The 17,568-nt window shown below is 37.2% G+C and overlaps 1 protein-coding gene across 4 annotated transcripts in view; it reads right to left on the bottom strand.

Moving 5' to 3' along the window:
- LOC126473794 (uncharacterized) overlaps window positions 1–17,568 on the bottom strand; it is a 76,813-nt gene that overhangs the window by 40,515 nt on the left and 18,730 nt on the right. For 3 of the 4 annotated variants that reach the window (XM_050101067.1, XM_050101068.1, XM_050101069.1), the window contains exon 2: window positions 15,910–16,106. The exons of the other annotated variant lie outside the window; for it this stretch is intronic. In XM_050101067.1, coding sequence (XP_049957024.1) covers window positions 15,910–16,106 — 197 coding nt within the window. The remainder of the gene's footprint in view (window positions 1–15,909; window positions 16,107–17,568) is intronic. 4 annotated transcript variants of the gene reach the window in all.

Genomic DNA, 17,568 nt, shown 5'->3' with positions numbered 1-17,568 from the left:
GATGAATTTTAGTCAGAAACTGAACAAACCAGAATAAAAATTGAATTGCTCAATGGACCAAATTATATGGCAGGACATATTAGTATGAAACAGTTTTGCAAAACTCAACTAAAAAAATTAGCTCATCTGAGCAAACCTTTTGATGAACTAACCCAGACTGATGCTTTAAAAATGAGATTATCAGCTGAGGTACAGTTGGATCTAATCTATGGGCCAAATGACACAACAGACAAGTTTTTGAAATATGTAGATAAATTAGATAGTGTTTTGGGAAACAAAAACAGGGAAATACAATTACAACAGACACACACACATTTTGAAAGAGGTAGTAACTGAAATTTGCTTAGTAATAATCAAAACAGGAACGAACATAATAATCACAATGGTAACAATTATCATCAGAAGGAATTTAATAGAGTAAATGGTAAAAATCTGTATTGTTGAGAGCAACATGGCAATAGTTAGAACAGAAATTGGAATATAGATGATAACAACAAAACAAGGAAACAGGGTGGTGTAGTAATTCAGAAGAAAAACATCCTAGTGAAGAAATCAGTAGTTATCTTAAAGATGTGTACTATCCTGTTAATATGATATCTGTTGAGGAAGAAGTTTGTTTACTAGGCAAGGTAAAATATGAAAATAAGGTCAGTGAGCATACAGAAATTGGAAAGGAGGATACAGAAGAAATTGATTTATTAGAATTCTATAACTAGTTAGAGACTTGTCATTTGTTAAATGCTGAAGGTCGTGATTTTTGTAAGGATTTTGGAATTCAGAAACTAATACAGTAACCAGGGAAGAAAAAAGTGAATATTGTATTAATGAATAGCAAATTAAGTGATAATGGGTATTTTAACAGCAATGAAGTAGGGGATTGTGATGCTGGTAATTTGCGTGATGATATTGAAGTTGTTTGTGGTATTATTGAATATAATCAATTGAAGGTAAGTGATGGTGAGTATAGTAATGAAGAAGAAAATTACATTGTTTGTTTTTAGGAAGAGTTGGAGGCATTAGGTATTAGTAAGGAAATGTGTAGTAGTGGCTATTATGCTGTAGAGGCACCCAAGGACACTGTTAAGGGATTAAGTGACGTTAATGACAGTATCACAGTCAAAAAAACTCTTGATTTTTTATTTATTTATTTATTTAATTACTAGTAAAGAAGCATGTATAGATGATCATATTAATTCAGTTACCAGGTATGACAGTGACAGTAAGCTGCTTAAAGTTATGAATTAGAATGAAATTTTTTTATATAATGTGTGGTTAAATGGTGATGCTATTGAGAAAGATGAAAGCTTTAGAATCTTGATAAAAAAATCTATGTTTAACTTTATATCCTGACTGGTGGCATAAAATTAAATATATTGTTGTAAAACAGCTTAAAGACAAGTACTACAGTGCTGATCTAAGTGAAACATGGACTGATAAAATTCTCAGTGACAGTGATAACAATGTCTGCTTTAATTTAATGAAAGTGTGACAAGGCAATGAAAATGGTAAGAACAACAATGATTTTGGAGGTTTTAGTTTTGAAGAGATACAAGATGACCTGTCATGTGAGGATGTTCAGACTGATAAATGTAATAATGTTTGTTGTCCATTAATTAAGGTCGGAATAGGATTATGGGAAGGCAGGTGTCTTGTTGACACAGGCAGCCAAATTTCAGGAGTGTTTCAATCCTTAAGCAAAAAAATAAGACATAACCAGGACTACATAACATAACCAAGACTACATAGAATTACCTGTGATTGGAGTATGAATTACAGGTGCAACTATGGAACATAGCAAAAATGGTTATTGTTATATTTTTGTTTTTGATGATGTTTTCTCCAAATATACAAAATTATATTATGTCAAAAAAGCTACAAGTAAGAAGATTTTTGTTAAAAGCGAAAAAGATTACTTCAAAAATGCAGGAAAGCCTAAAGTAATCTTGTCAAACAATGGATAACAGTTTGTATCAAAATGATGGAAGTCATTCATAGAAAAATCTGGTATTAGATGCATATTAATTTCAGTTTATAATCCTTCATCAAATCCAGCACAGAGATAAAGGTATGAAATTAATCATCTATATTGCACATATTGTAGCCATAAACACCATACATGGTATAATACATCAGTGATTTTGAAAATGTAATGAATAGTTTGCAACACAGTTCCAAAGGACTTTCACCTTTTCAAATTATATTTCACAATAAACCAGCAGATCTTATCTCTGAATTACTAGATTATCCACCATGTACTGTCATATCTGCTCAAGAATGTGAAGCAGTTGTGAGAGAAACCACGAAAAAGCAGGGAGAGATATCAAACAAAAGACATGATAATAAGGTCAAAAATCACAGTTAAACATTAGAGACTATGTTATAGTTAAATCACATTAGAAATCTAAAATGTCAACATCTGAATCAAATAAGTTTTTCGATTCCTATATTGATTGATTTGAGGTCACTGAGAAACCGCACCCCAATGCCTACTGGTTGATTTATCCTAAATCTAAAACACTTCTTGGGCTAAGAAATGTTATCTCACTGAAGCCACACAAACAAAAAAGTAAAGAAAACTAATGAGAAGGAATGGGATGTTGCACAAACAAAATATTTGCTACCACATGTAATGAACTATGTGGTTACAGTTTTTCATGTATTTTTGTGCAAACAATTTAAGTGTGGTAACTTATTATTTTTGCTTGCACTGTGTTGCTTTTCAACTGGTTCTAAATAAATCATGATTTGTATTTTGTTATGTTCTTTCATAAGCAGTAATTAGCTTTTCTTTGCAGTGTTATTTGTCAATATTTAGAGTAATATTTTAACTAACTAATCATTTGAAAATTTGAAGCTTTAAGTACAAGTCTCAATCAATTCCTAAGCACTTATTCATTTCTTAATAGGACTTACTTTATGGTATATAATGAATTAGTACTTGTGTCATTTCCGTGTTAATTTTAGTAAAAAAAAAAGCTCTGGAATCTAAAAAATGATCATTAGAGCATTTCTTTTTGCTGTCTACAATTATTTGTCATCTGGTGAAACTTGGACATTTCTTGTGTACTAGTTTGGGAAGGTGTGTGGATATCACCACACCACTTGTCACAAAATAACTGCAATTTCTTGTACTAATTATAATTCACTTGTGTTTACTATGATAGATAACTTTTTTGTTTAATATTATTTTGTACATGTTTTGAACTCTCATATTGCCCCACTGAATCAGTGTACTTTATGTAGACATAATAGAAGAACTTTAAATGTAACAGTGACAAGTAGTTAATGAACATCACTTTAAAGTAAATTTCAGTGTAATTGACATTTTTGACATAAATTTGGCTAATATTTTTTATAAATGTGACATGAAAACTAATGAATTCAAAATGTTTGTAACAATGAGAAACTAAAGGACAAAGTGAGTAATAAAACTGATAATCTTGCACATGGAATAGGTAGGGGGTCTGCTGACTTTGGTAGGCACACCACTTGGCTAGTGGTGCCTTTCCTAGCTACATGTATCCATTATTAATTTCTGGTACACTCTATTCTAACTCTTTTATATCTGGCTTCTGTTTCCACTGTACTCTTCACGTTTTTTACTCTTTTCTGTCCAGGCTCTGTCCTATTTTATGTCACCATAACTTCTGTGGATGAGGTGTTCCAACAGAACAGGTGCCATGTCATGAAAGGAAAAAAAAAAAAAAGTTCTCGCAAAGAGATACAAAAAATAAATTTTTGTTGTAGCTTATTTTTATATGCTGAGAGTTCAACGTTCTGTATGAAAGTTGAATTTGGAAGTAAGAGATCGTAAAACATTGTTACAAAAATGTTTCATTGGTGTTATGAGCAAAAGGGGTATGTTCTAACAAAGTACATTAATTTTGTTCTGTGATCTAAAGTATTTTGCTATAGTCTCTTTAAAGCACTTCAAACAACAATTTCAAATAGCTCTGTATGGACTAGATGTTTGCTTTTGGTTATAGGGCATTACCAATCAATGATATTTCACTTATTGAAGACAGAGTTATAAATGTTGGTATATAAAGGACTAAAAAGAAAATGTTTTTGTGTAGTGTTACTAACAGACATTCGTTGATCACAGTATTTTTGGGTTACTCACAGTGCTCACTGACATTTTCATGAAATACAAGTTCTACTGCCATACCAGTACAATAAAATCACTGTTCTGTGTACCATCTTTTGCTTACCCTATATATGTTATACGATATTTGGTAATAATTTGAGAGCTGTAGAATAGGTAAAAGATCAGACTTTGAAACTGTTTTGAAAATTTGTGAGAAAAGAACTCTGTAAAGCAAAATTTTGCTCTTAACCTCCTTTGAATGATGTAAGGTCATCAAAATGTTGTATATCATGTAATGAAGAACTAATGAATACTGATTTGTTACATTCCAAAACTTGTTGGCATAACCAGTTTTATTGTATATCAAAATTTTTCTGGCATTTTATGCTATCAACATATTTGGGGTACAATTGTAATAAAACTGATTATTGAGAGATAAATGTACTAACCAATCTTGGGTCATATGAAATGAAATGAATGATTCCACATTGAAGTAAAAAAAAAAAAAAAAAATAATCCACTGCTGCATAGCCATGTGAAAATGTTTGAATGTCATCTTACATAAACATGTAATGTAATTACAATGATGATTATGGACTTCTCATAAAAGGTGAACAATTATTAGTATTTTGTTAATGAAATGTACGTCCCAAAGATGATTTTGCATAAACAGAGCTATATATGACAGTAACTTCTTTGCTACATATTGTTAGAGGTAAATCTCGGTTTTTTGTTCAGCTGGTTGTACGAGTTTGAAGTGCGAGGATTGAGTACAAGTTGTGTGTGTTACATTGATTTGTACTGTGAAGTGAAATGACTGAAAATATATGCAGTATTCACCAGAAAGTCCTCCAGTGTTCACATGATTTTATATCGTAATACCAACTGAATCATCCTCTAAGACAGTCATAAAAAGTATACCAAAAGTAAGAATGAATAACAAGTTTTCAACTTACTACAAACAAGAGGAATAAAATATGAGTGTTAATAATAAAGCTGATTATTTACATTCAATCTTTTCTATCTCTCGCAGCAATGTGTCACTATCTCAGTGTGGCAAGTGCAGTGAAAATGTGACCAGCTGCCAAAATTAGTAACTTACTTCAAAAATAATAAATCAACTTTCAGCTACAAGAGGGTGGTGAGAGTCAGACTGCCATTCATCACACCAACCAGAATTTTGTCTAAGTTATCTTGTATCCTCCTACAGTCACTCAACTTCAACACCTTACTGTACATCACAGCATCATCAGTAAACAACTCCAGAGTGCTGCCCACCCTGTCTGCCAAATCATTTACATATAAAGAGAACAACAACAGTCCTATCACACTTCCCTGGAGCACTCCTGATGATACCCTTGTGGCTGATGAACACTTTTCGTTAGGACAACATCCTTGGCCGAAGACTTAAGTCTTCAAGCCACTCACATATCTGTGAACCTAGTCCATAAGCTCATACTTCTGTTAACAGTCTGCAGTGGGACACTGTGTTAAACACTTTTTGGAAATCTGGAAGCATGGAATCTGCCTGTTGCCCTTCATCCATAGTTTGCAGTATATCATGTGAGAAAAGGGCAAGCTGAGTTTCGCATGAGCGATGCTTTCTAAAACTGTGCTGATTTATGGACATCAGCTTTTCAGTCTCAAGGAAATTTATGATATTTGAACTCGGAATATGTTCAAGAATTCAGCAGCAAACCAGTGTTAGGAATATTGGTCTGTAATTTTGTAGGTCCATACTTTTACCCTTCTTTTTATACAGGAATCACCTTCACTTTTTCCAGTTGTTTGGGACTTTGCACTCGGCAAGAGATTTGCAATAATTACAAGCTGAGTAAGGAGCCAATTCCATAGAGTACTCTTTGAATCACTGTGGGATTGCCAAAGAAACATTCCATAGGCTACGAAATGTGCTGATATACACAGACATGCCGCTCCATCTGAGAATAAGGGTGGTGCAATGCTATGTTATCCTCGTCCTACTCTATGGAGCGGAAACTTGGTCAATTAAAGCAGCTTCTGTAAAGAGATTAGAAGCAACAGAAATGTGGCTCTTGCGCTGATTACTAAAAATACCATGGATTGAGAAAGAGAGCAATGCTGAATTGCTGTGTAGAGCCGGGGTGGACAGATAACTAATGAGGGCAATTAAAAGAAGAAAGACATCGTAGCTGGGGCACATTATGAGGGGGAAGAAATATGAACTTCTGCAATTAATTATAGAAGGCAGAATAGACGGAAAGGACCCATGAGGTAGAAGGAAGCAATCATGGCCACAGGATATCAAGACAAGAACTGACATCAACAACTTTGAAGAGCTGGTTCAAGAAGCAAAGGAACGCCACCTGTGAGCAACCGATGCACTACTGGTGTATGGCATCAAGAAAAAGAAGACTCTTTATAAAACCAAATTGTGATCCCATGCAGACCTGGTGGCTTATTTGTTTTCAATTCTCTCAGTTATGCTTATTACTACATCATCCATATGGGAGTCTGTGTGATGGTCAAATGACAGTATGTTTTTACAATTCTCCCGCATGAAAAATTCCTTACTAGGCCCATGATTCTCCAGACCATGATTTACAATCTGCTTAAACTTTGCCCATAATTCCTCTATGTTGATGTTATTGGAACTAAGTGATGCCAGTCAGTGAGTCAATGAGTTTTAGGCTGGGCTGAATGCCCAAGGGGGGATTGGAACATGACAAGAGACATTAAGGCAGCGGAGGATATGCTGCACACAGGAAGAGCCTGGAAGTTCTACTTGGAGAGGTGGAAAACAGAGAGACGCTGTCTGTATAACACAAGGTACAGTTCACAAGGGAACACACAGTTAGTTTACAGTTGGGAGGTAGAACCTCTTTTTGGTAGACTGAAGGATCTGTGCTTTTCTATTAATGTTACCAGTTTCTAGGAAGTCCAAAGGGTTGCTAAGAGTATTACTGAGACTTAGTAAAGTTTTAGCAACTATTTGGGTTAAGATACAAACCCAAAAACTATTCGGCATTACTCTAATATTGCAACTTCAGATTTAATAAAAGAGCTTCATTCTCAATTTATACTGACGTGTCCTTATTAGAGTTAGTCTATCATTAAAGTGTTTTCAGGAATTTTGGTTATCACTGCATTCCAGAGTGTTTTGTCATATTTTTGCGGGAGATGTAATTGAACAGAAGAGATTTTAATTTAATCTGATTTATTGTTGTGCAGTTTTTAGTATTCATATTAATATAGTTCGCCAATCATCTGAAGATATGCTGGATCTTCAGGAAGTCAGTAGTCAGAAGGGCTTGATGTATCATAGTTAACAAATTATTCATCTCACAGGGTCAACATTTTACAGTGAGAGTGGCAACTCACTAATTTACAGTTATCTGTGTCAGGAGGGTTAGTATTAAAAGACAACTGAGAGTGATTAACTTCATTTAGGTAGCTCAGTTAAGGGTTGGTTCATCACAAACTGAAAGTACAATGTAAAGCACTATCAGTATGAAAAAAAAAAAAAAAAAAAAAAAACTCTTCATCAAAACTGCTTACAAACTAGAACCAACTATGTGAATGGTGCACATTCACGTTCCACATCCTGGCGAATCACTCGCATGTACGGATCATGGAATACGCATACCAAATAAAAAATAAAGAAAGCTAACTTTGTCAGCAGTGTTCTTTGTATATATGGAAGCATGTCTGTAGTGGAATTAAGTCAGGTGATGCGGAGGGAATTAGATCAGGAAATGAGACACTTAAAGCAGTAAAGGAGTTTTGCTATTTGGGAAGCAAAATAACTGATGATGGTCAAAGTAGAGAAGATATACCATGTAGACTGGCAATGGCAAGGAAAGTATTTCTGAAGAAGAGAAATTTGTTAACATCTAGTATAGATTTAAGTGTCAGAAAGTCGTTTCTGAAAGTATTTGTATGGAGTGTAGCCATGTATGGAACTGAAACGTGGACAATAAATACTTTGGAAAAGAAGTGAATAGAAGCTTTCGAAATGTGGTGCTACAAAAGAATGCTGAAGATTAGATGGGCAGATCACATAACTAATGAGGGGTACTGAACAGAATTGGGGAGAAGAGGAGTTTGCAGCACAACTTGACTAGAAGAAGGGATCAGTTGGTAGGACATATTCTGAGGCATCAAGAGATCAACTATTTAGTATTGGAGGGCAGCGTGGAGGGTAAAAATCATAGAGGGAGACCAAGAGATGAATACACTAAGCAGATTCAGAAGGATGTAGGTTGCAGTAGGTACTGGGAGATGAAGAAGCTTGCACAGGATAGAGTAGCATAGAGAGCTGCGTCAAGCCAGTCTCAGAACTGAAGACCACAACAACAACAACAACAACAACAACAACAACACAGAAGCATTTCATATGAGTGGGTTTTCTATGAATAACAATGCATAGGGAAGATATTTCTCTGCAAGAGTCTACCGTTCATTCTATCAAATTTTAGTTACTTAAGAACACAGAAAAAAATTAAAGTAGGTCCAACAAAAGTTCATCTGCAGATCACTTTTACAAGAACACTGGATATCATGGTCTTATAGTTCAAGAACTAAAAACATATTTCATATACAAAGGCAATTAATGCTTAATGGTTCAAGTCTGACAAGTGTAAGACAGGTAGTGTGACAAAATGAATTAAAGATCTGCTGTTTGTATATGAAGTTAATTTCATTACACATTAAATTCTTTACATCACTTTGATAGGTGGCCAAAATCTTTATACACTCCTGGAAATGGAAAAAAGAACACATTGACACCGGTGTGTCAGACCCACCATACTTGCTCCGGACACTGCGAGAGGGCTGTACAAGCAATGATCACACGCACGGCACAGCGGACACACCAGGAACCGCGGTGTTGGCCGTCGAATGGCGCTAGCTGCGCAGCATTTGTGCACCGCCGCCGTCAGTGTCAGCCAGTTTGCCGTGGCATACGGAGCTCCATCGCAGTCTTTAACACTGGTAGCATGCCGCGACAGCGTGGACGTGAACCGTATGTGCAGTTGACGGACTTTGAGCGAGGGCGTATAGTGGGCATGCGGGAGGCCGGGTGGACGTACCGCCAAATTGCTCAACACGTGGGGCGTGAGGTCTCCACAGTACATCGATGTTGTCGCCAGTGGTCGGCGGAAGGTGCACGTGCCCGTCGACCTGGGTCCGGACCGCAGCGACGCACGGATGCACGCCAAGACCGTAGGATCCTACGCAGTGCCGTAGGGGACTGCACCGCCACTTCCCAGCAAATTAGGGACACTGTTGCTCCTGGGGTATCGGCGAGGACCATTCGCAACCGTCTCCATGAAGCTGGGCTACGTTCCCGCACACCGTTAGGCCGTCTTCCGCTCACGCCCCAACATCGTGCAGCCCGCCTCCAGTGGTGTCGCGACAGGCATGAATGGAGGGACGAATGGAGACGTGTCGTCTTCAGCGATGAGAGTCGCTTCTGCCTTGGTGCCAATGATGGTCGTATGCGTGTTTGGCGCCGTGCAGGTGAGCGCCACAATCAGGACTGCATACGACCGAGGCACACAGGGCCAACACCCGGCATCATGGTGTGGGGAGCGATCTCCTACACTGGCCGTACACCACTGGTGATCGTCGAGGGGACACTGTATAGTGCACGGTACATCCAAACCGTCATCGAACCCGTCGTTCTACCATTCCTAGACCGGCAAGGGAACTTGCTTTTCCAACAGGACAATGCACGTCCGCATGTATCCCGTGCCACCCAACGTGCTCTAGAAGGTGTAAGTCAACTACCCTGCCCAGCAAGATCTCCGGATCTGTCCCCCATTGAGCATGTTTGGGACTGGATGAAGCGTCGTCTCACGCGGTCTGCACGTCCAGCACGAACGCTGGTCCAACTGAGGCGCCAGGTGGAAATGGCATGGCAAGCAGTTCCACAGGACTACATCCAGCATCTCTACGATCGTCTCCATGGGAGAATAGCAGCCTGCATTGCTGCGAAAGGTGGATATACACTGTACTAGTGCCGACATTGTGCATGCTCTGTTGCCTGTGTCTATGTGCCTGTGGTTCTGTCAGTGTGATCATGTGATGTATCTGACCCCAGGAATGTGTCAATAAAGTTTCCCCTTCCTGGGACAATGAATTCACGGTGTTCTTATTTCAATTTCCAGGAGTGTAGTTGAATATCTCACTCCTTTCTGTGACATGCTGAGGCAGTGTGATGGATAGCATAAATCATTTTTCCTTTTAGTATTATATTTATGAGTGTTACACCTCAAAGATTACACTGTGTAGATTACTGGTGGAGTAGCAGTTAATACCACTGATACACTGGTGCTGTGGAACAGTAGGATAATTAGTGAGTTAGGAATGGAGCTACAAGAAATCATATAATAATTTAATCTACAAGTGCCAAATCAGAAGGAGGTACTATATTCATGCCATAAAAGTGCTGAAGCCCAAACTAATATAGATATAACAATGCTTAATCAAACTTGTGCTACCAAGATAAGTAGATAGTCTACATACCTGTTGTCACAGGCATATGAATACAGACGTTCATTAGCTGAACATGTTAGTAGAGATTTTAGATTTCCTGATTCCAACTGAATGTTAGTTAAGTGGACTGGAAGAGCTGAAAGCAGAACTTTTTCTACTTGTACTGTGTAGAGAACTTTCAGATACAGAGGAAACAATATATTGTGGACAGTATTAAAAGGTGCAAAATGTCAAAGTTACTAGAAACATTACTGGCAGCTACAACAAATGAAGTGCAGAACAGACATCTGTGCAGATATTGTGAGACATCTGTTGGGTCTATTAAGAGAGAAACATGCCTTCTAATGCATAAAGAGACAAAAATGAAGCAAAAAGAGCTACTGTGTAGAACCAAGTCAGAGTAATGTACTAGGTACATTCGAAATGAACTACAAGTACATGTATGGGATTTCCTACATAAAGTAAATAGTGAAAAGGCAAGCCACCAATAGTTCTTTCATTTTTAAACAAAATCAGCAATGAGATGACAGAAATGCGGCAAGACGCACCACAACTTTTACTAAAAACCTTACTGCCACAATAAAGTTCTTAGAATGAAGATTAGCATCAGAAACAATATAAATGCAAAAGGCACATTCCATATGGGTATATGATGTCTTCTGTACCAGAGTTAAAAAATATACTGTTAATAGTATTATCATCTATGCTGTAAACTTCATGATTGATAGGATACTGGTATATGATGCTATTTCAGTGATTACAAAATCAAGTCAAATTTACGAAGAACTTGGCAATATGAGCTCACTTCTCAGTATGACAATGCACCCCCCTTTGGCCTGGATGCATGCACTGATTCGATTGCAAAGGATGGCATAAAGCTGTTGTAGCTTCTCCCATGGCAAGCTGACTGACAACTGTTGTAACTAGTTCTTGATATTCTGAATATTGACATTTGGACAGAGTTGAAGCCTGAGCTGATTCCACACATGTTCTAACGAGGACAGGTCTTGGGATCTTGCTGGCCATCAGAATACCTCAACATCATAGAGTCATGTGTTATATGAGGATGAGCACTGTCCTCTTGAAAAATGCCACCACAATACCATAGCATGAGAGGTAATACAGGAGGACACGGGACAACTAAGACGTACTATTATGCTGTCAGAGTTTCCTCAATCACTACCGGCTGTGACCTTAAGTCAACCCAATGGTTCCCCACACCATGATGCCAGGAGTGACACCACTGTGCCTCTCAAAATCAATAGAAGAATGGGACTTCTACCCTGATCACACCATACTCACTGACAGTGGTCTTCCCAGATAGTGCAGAACAGTGATTCATCGCTGAACACAATGCAAAGACATTCATCAGCAGACCATGCTTCCTGGTCATGTCACTACTCCAAATGCAACAATTTGTGTTGTGGCATTAACAGCAGCCTAAAAATGAAATGATAATTCTCTTGTACAGCTGCTGCTAGTCTCTGACCAAAGGTGCGCAATGACAGTTAATGTTGTAAGGGGTCGATTACTCATTCTTGGATGGCATGTGCAGATTAGAAAGGGTTACAATGTGCTTGTGGTGGTCAGATGCGTTTAACTTCAATCTTGATGACAAGTGTGCCGGCTAACACTTTTCCATGCAGTTCAACATCAGGCCACTGTCAGATCTGAATGCACACAAATCTGGATATTGCTTGATTTGTCCAGTCAGCCAAGTGGAGATTCACAATGAAGGCCTTTCACAATCTATCAGGTAATGATAATGCTGTCTCACATGAGTAGGGGGAATCTCCTTATAGTTCGCAGTGATCACCTAGCATCTGATGCTGTACATGCCTTTTATGTACCTACAAGCTGTGGTAACAACATGGAACACAAACAACACTAATGCACTATGGTGACTGTGTGGTGAGATGTCAAGGTAACAGTGTATGTGATCTGTTTTGATAGTTGTAGGGGACATGGCATGTTTGAATCAAAGGCTAGGAATGCTCAACAGAAGGCAGTGATTACCTGTTGGCTGCTAACCCAGTACATGATAAATTAGACTCTGCTATTGATGGGAATAAGAAGCCAAATACAAACGTGGTTTGCAGAAGGGAGCAGGTAAACTGGTGTATTACTGGCTTGGGGAAATCATTTCATGGCTGCAAAATCCATAACCGAAACCAATATAGCTAAAAATTAGGAGAAAGAGAAAACTGATACAAGAATGCATGTCTAATGCCTCCTCAATACTTAAATTATTCAAGATGCAAGCTTCGTAAATACACATGAACTTAGAAAATTAATAACTCTTTAAATGCTTTAAGCAATTCCAACAAACCATGTGTCTGAAGACAGTATTTGAGGAGTTGCATCAAAATAAAGGTTCAGATTTTTATACATATATTTTGAATTATAAGCCAGAATGTTTATTCTGAGGTATAAAAATTTAATTTCACAAAAAATAAATTGTAAATTGGTAAAAGTAGAGCTGTATGATAAGGTAGACTACATAGCTATCTACAAATACACAAATTTTGCAGAAGAGCTTCTGTGAAGTTTGGAAAGTAGGAGATGAGGTACTGGCAGAATTGGAGCTGTGGGAATGGGTCGTGAGTAATGCTTGGGTAGCTCAGTTAGTAGAGCACTTACCCGCAAAAGGCAAAGGTCCGGAGTTCAAGTCTTGGCCCAGCACACAGTTTTAACCTGCATGGAAGTTTCATATCAGAGCACATTCTGCTGCAGAGTGAAAATCTCATGCTAAAATTTCATTGGTTTGAAAATAATTAGTATCAAATTAGTCTTCATAAACTACCCCACTGATTAAAGTGTAAACATCTTAAAAATTAAAAACACCATTAGGATGCTGATATGGTCAGCAGAGTGGTGTGCTGGCTCATGTGAATGTGTGTGTGTGTGTGTGTGTGTTTCCTTTGTGATGAAGGCTTTGGGCAAAAGCTCAATGTGTAACACTCTTTTTGTTGTGCCTGTCTGCAACTCGATGTGTCATCTTTATGGTGAGTAGCAATCTATCCTTTTCATAATATTGTCAATGCGCCAATAAACTTATGTAAAAGATCATGACTGTAGGCATAAGCATCTCTTGCAAATGTCTGAATTTAAACAATACCACTATTCAGTACTAGTGGCTGTGGTGAGTTTTCTGTAAACTTACAGAGTCATAAATAAAGTAAAGAACTGAGTATCTCATTGTTTTGAATTGAGAGAGGAACCTTGTTAGATTTATTGATGTTTTTGACATTATCCTTGTAGAAAAACTATGAAAGCTCTTGAGAATATATCCAGTGAACAGTAAGCTTTGTTATGTTAAAGCTTTCTTCTGGCTGCATTTACAGAACATGAAAATGAAAATGATGCATAACTTCACTGGACAATTAACCACAAACAAGAAAGTACTAATTTTTAAAAAAATAGTGTATGAGAGATTTCTACTGAAATATATAATTTCCAAAAAAGCTATGATAAAAATCATGACTGCACATTACATGCCTCTCCTCATTTCAGAAGAAAATGATTAACAGATGTGAATGTGGTTTGGGTTATACAATATAACACAGCATCATGAATAGTACAGTGCAGATCTGAGGCATTAAATGAGTAGCATCACTTCTAAATATAGTGTTTACAGCACTGTACATAACACAATTACCTTGGTAATTACTTTTCTCTGCTATCCAGGTGCACAGCAGCATTATGTCCCCGAACTTCAGTCAACATTGCCCTGCTGCCACCAGAAATGCTTAAAAGTACTGGACTATAGAGTCTTATTCTGAAATATGGTGGGTGACACACAGTGACTTTAATTTGGAACGCAAGTTCAGATCACCATTACTATCTATTCACTGTGTGGAGAAGATGCTGTGACAATAAGTGCTGATGAAACAAGTCAAATAAGGGGACATAATGAAACATTGAAAAGTGATATGAAATGGAATAAGCATGTAAGGTTGGTAGTAGGAAAGGAGCGCCCCAGGAAATTATGATAAGACTGCTCTTTTTCTCTACATTTGTAGATGAACTCACAGACAGGGTAAGTAACATTGTATATCTGTTTGTTGATGACCCTGTGGTATACAGGAAGGTGCCACTATTGAGTGACTGTGGAATATACCAAATTACTATGTAGAATTTCTAGTTGGAGTGATGAATGGCAGCTTGCTCTAAATGTAGATAGATGTGAGTTAATCCACATGAGTAGGAAAAAAAATCCAGTAACATTTGAATACAGTATTAGCAGGGTGCTGCCTGATGCAGTCACTTCAATAAAATATTTAGGGAAGGTGAATGCTTATGCAGATGTATTCATCTAAGTCATTCACTATAATTCACAGTTAATCAAGTTCTGAATCCTCATATGTTCATTGAAATTCAGTAGTCTTCCATTACAGTTCTCACAGTTGAGGATATTTACAAAGTTATCTTGATCCTCCATCATAACAATAAAGTTCTACCATTCAACAGCTAATGAAAGCAAAGTTCATGGTTCATAGCTGGTCTTGTTGCTAAACAGTCATTCAGATACTCATGGAATATTCGTAAGTCCTCATTAAAAATTGAGCGAAACAGTTAGACAACACCACTGAGTCCTGATGCTCTCCAACAACAGAGTCCTAAATTATTATATAGAGACACTTACCAAACTATCACAAGTTCTGCCTTGTTCAACATTCAAACTGGTACTCTTAAACCCACCTTACAGAGCACCATCCCATTCCATACTTCTGGGACACCACTCAGCAACAACCTAAGCTTAATATCTAAAAACAAATGTTGCTGAGCTACAGTGTCCCTCATACATCTATACACGCATCATTTAACACCCCTTGTATCAGGCTTTGATCTCATCCCTAAGACCAACATTACTGGCAATATAGATTAGTGAGTCAATCACACTTTGTGACCTATGTATGCATCACAAAGGAAATTTCTTAGTTTTAACAACAAGCAGTTCTGCAGGATATCTATCTCACACAGTTTTTCCTGTTCTTGTCACTAATGCGAGCAAAACTACACTATTTCACATCATTTACCTATCAGCAAATATACTACATCCGTAATTTAATCAAATTAAGATAAAATGGATGTTGAGAGAAGACAGACAACTGACAAATGCAACATAAGCTACTGCAAATTTTCTAAAAATGGTGCCACAATTTTTAACACCATTCAGAGCAAATTACTAAATTAACATTTATTTCTTAATATGTAAACAGATTTATGTGGTAGGTCTAAAAACATGGAAATAATTCATTAAAATGTTGTTTACATTGTTGCAACTGAGTTCATAAAAACATGCACATTATGCAATTAAACAGTATTGGAGACCAATGACTCACATCTAAGCGGCCTGCAGCATGTAGCACCTTCAGTGTGTTGCTACACACGTTTTCAAGGCATGTGTTTCCATGTACACATGTTACACCATGAATTTTAGCTTCATTCCAAGCCTCTGATGCTAAGCACAGCATAAGAGCAAGTGCATCATCTAGACCTACATCTGTGTCTATCACAAGCTGTAGATTTTGTGACATATCTGCAGAAAGATATTTGTAATTAAGACAAGGCATTACATTCTGAACTTTTTTTTAGAAATTATTTTCTTTGAATAAATTCTTAGAACATTGTCACTGTATTTTAAGATGTACTGCAAAAAATCAGAAACAATCTTAAACGTCAACTAAATCCAACCAACTGAGAACTTCACAGCCAAACTGTACATACCAGTAAATAACTACACTTTATATAAAAATTACACATCTGACAGAAGTAGATTAAGTTCATTCATTCACTAGCTGAGTATCTGGTGTATCCCAGGTATATATTTATTCCAACTTTCTATTAGTGCCTCTCCTGCTCCCCCCTCTCACTGTTCATCTCCTCCTCTTTCCTTTTTCTGTTCATCTGCTCCTTTTACTTCTGTCCATCTTCTCCTCCCCCTCTCTCTGTCTCCTCCTACCCTTTTCTCTCTACATGTTATCATCCCTATGTCAGTAGGAAGTTGCTGGTTGTTACTAGCACAGTATTTCTTTCCAGATAGTAATTAGAGTATGTTCCAAGTTTGATTGAAATCAGTCCAGCAGTTTAAGAGGAGCTTTTTACTCATATCTTTGCCCTTGTATGCACATCACATACAGTTCACATATATTTAATATATTTTACACATATTTATAAACATAGTTCACCTGTATCACTAATGACAATGATGTAATTTTGTAGGTACATTCAGCGGCATAAGTGGATACTGTCTATGAAATGTGTTGTGAATGGAGTTAGTGCCAAAGAAGCTATAAATTTAAACACCACACATGATGCAGCAGTTTTTCACACATCTCATTGTTTCTGACATCGTATCTCCTGAAACGCGTGTCACAGAATGATGTGATTTGGTAGCTACATTCAGCGACACATGTGGGTACTGTCTGTGAGATATGTTGTATATATGGTTAATAGTAATGAAGTAATGAATTTAAACATCATGCATGATGCGGCAGTTTTTCATGCATCGCATCTCATTGTTTATGATGGCATATCGCCTGGACTATGTGTCGTACAATAATAATTTGGTAGGTGCATTTAGTGGCATACTTGTATACTGTCCATGAAATGTGTTGCAAATATAGTGGTAGCAAAAACGTAATAAATTTAAACATCGTAAATGATGTGACATTGTGTCATGGGCAATGTTTATGATATCTTATCTCATGAACTATGTGTCGTACATGACATCATTTTGTAGGTACATATTTTTGGTAGTGATATATGTGAATACTAACTGCAAAATGTGTCATGAATGCAGTTAGTAGTAAACAAGTAATAAATTAAAAGGTCATGCCTGATAAGATAGTTTTACTGCATGAACAGAAAAAATGGAATAGCCTAAGTGAAAACTTTTTCCCTTCGTCATTTTGCAGGAGCTGTCAGTGAGAAAAAGTTCTGCGCGGGTTTGAATCACATGTAAAGTATATTGTAAGTCACTAAGTGCTCTCATTCTCAAA

This window comes from Schistocerca serialis, chromosome 4 (assembly GCF_023864345.2).
Source record: "Schistocerca serialis cubense isolate TAMUIC-IGC-003099 chromosome 4, iqSchSeri2.2, whole genome shotgun sequence".
NCBI lineage: Eukaryota > Metazoa > Arthropoda > Insecta > Orthoptera > Acrididae > Schistocerca > Schistocerca serialis.
This window is presented reverse-complemented; position numbering and strand designations above follow the sequence as displayed.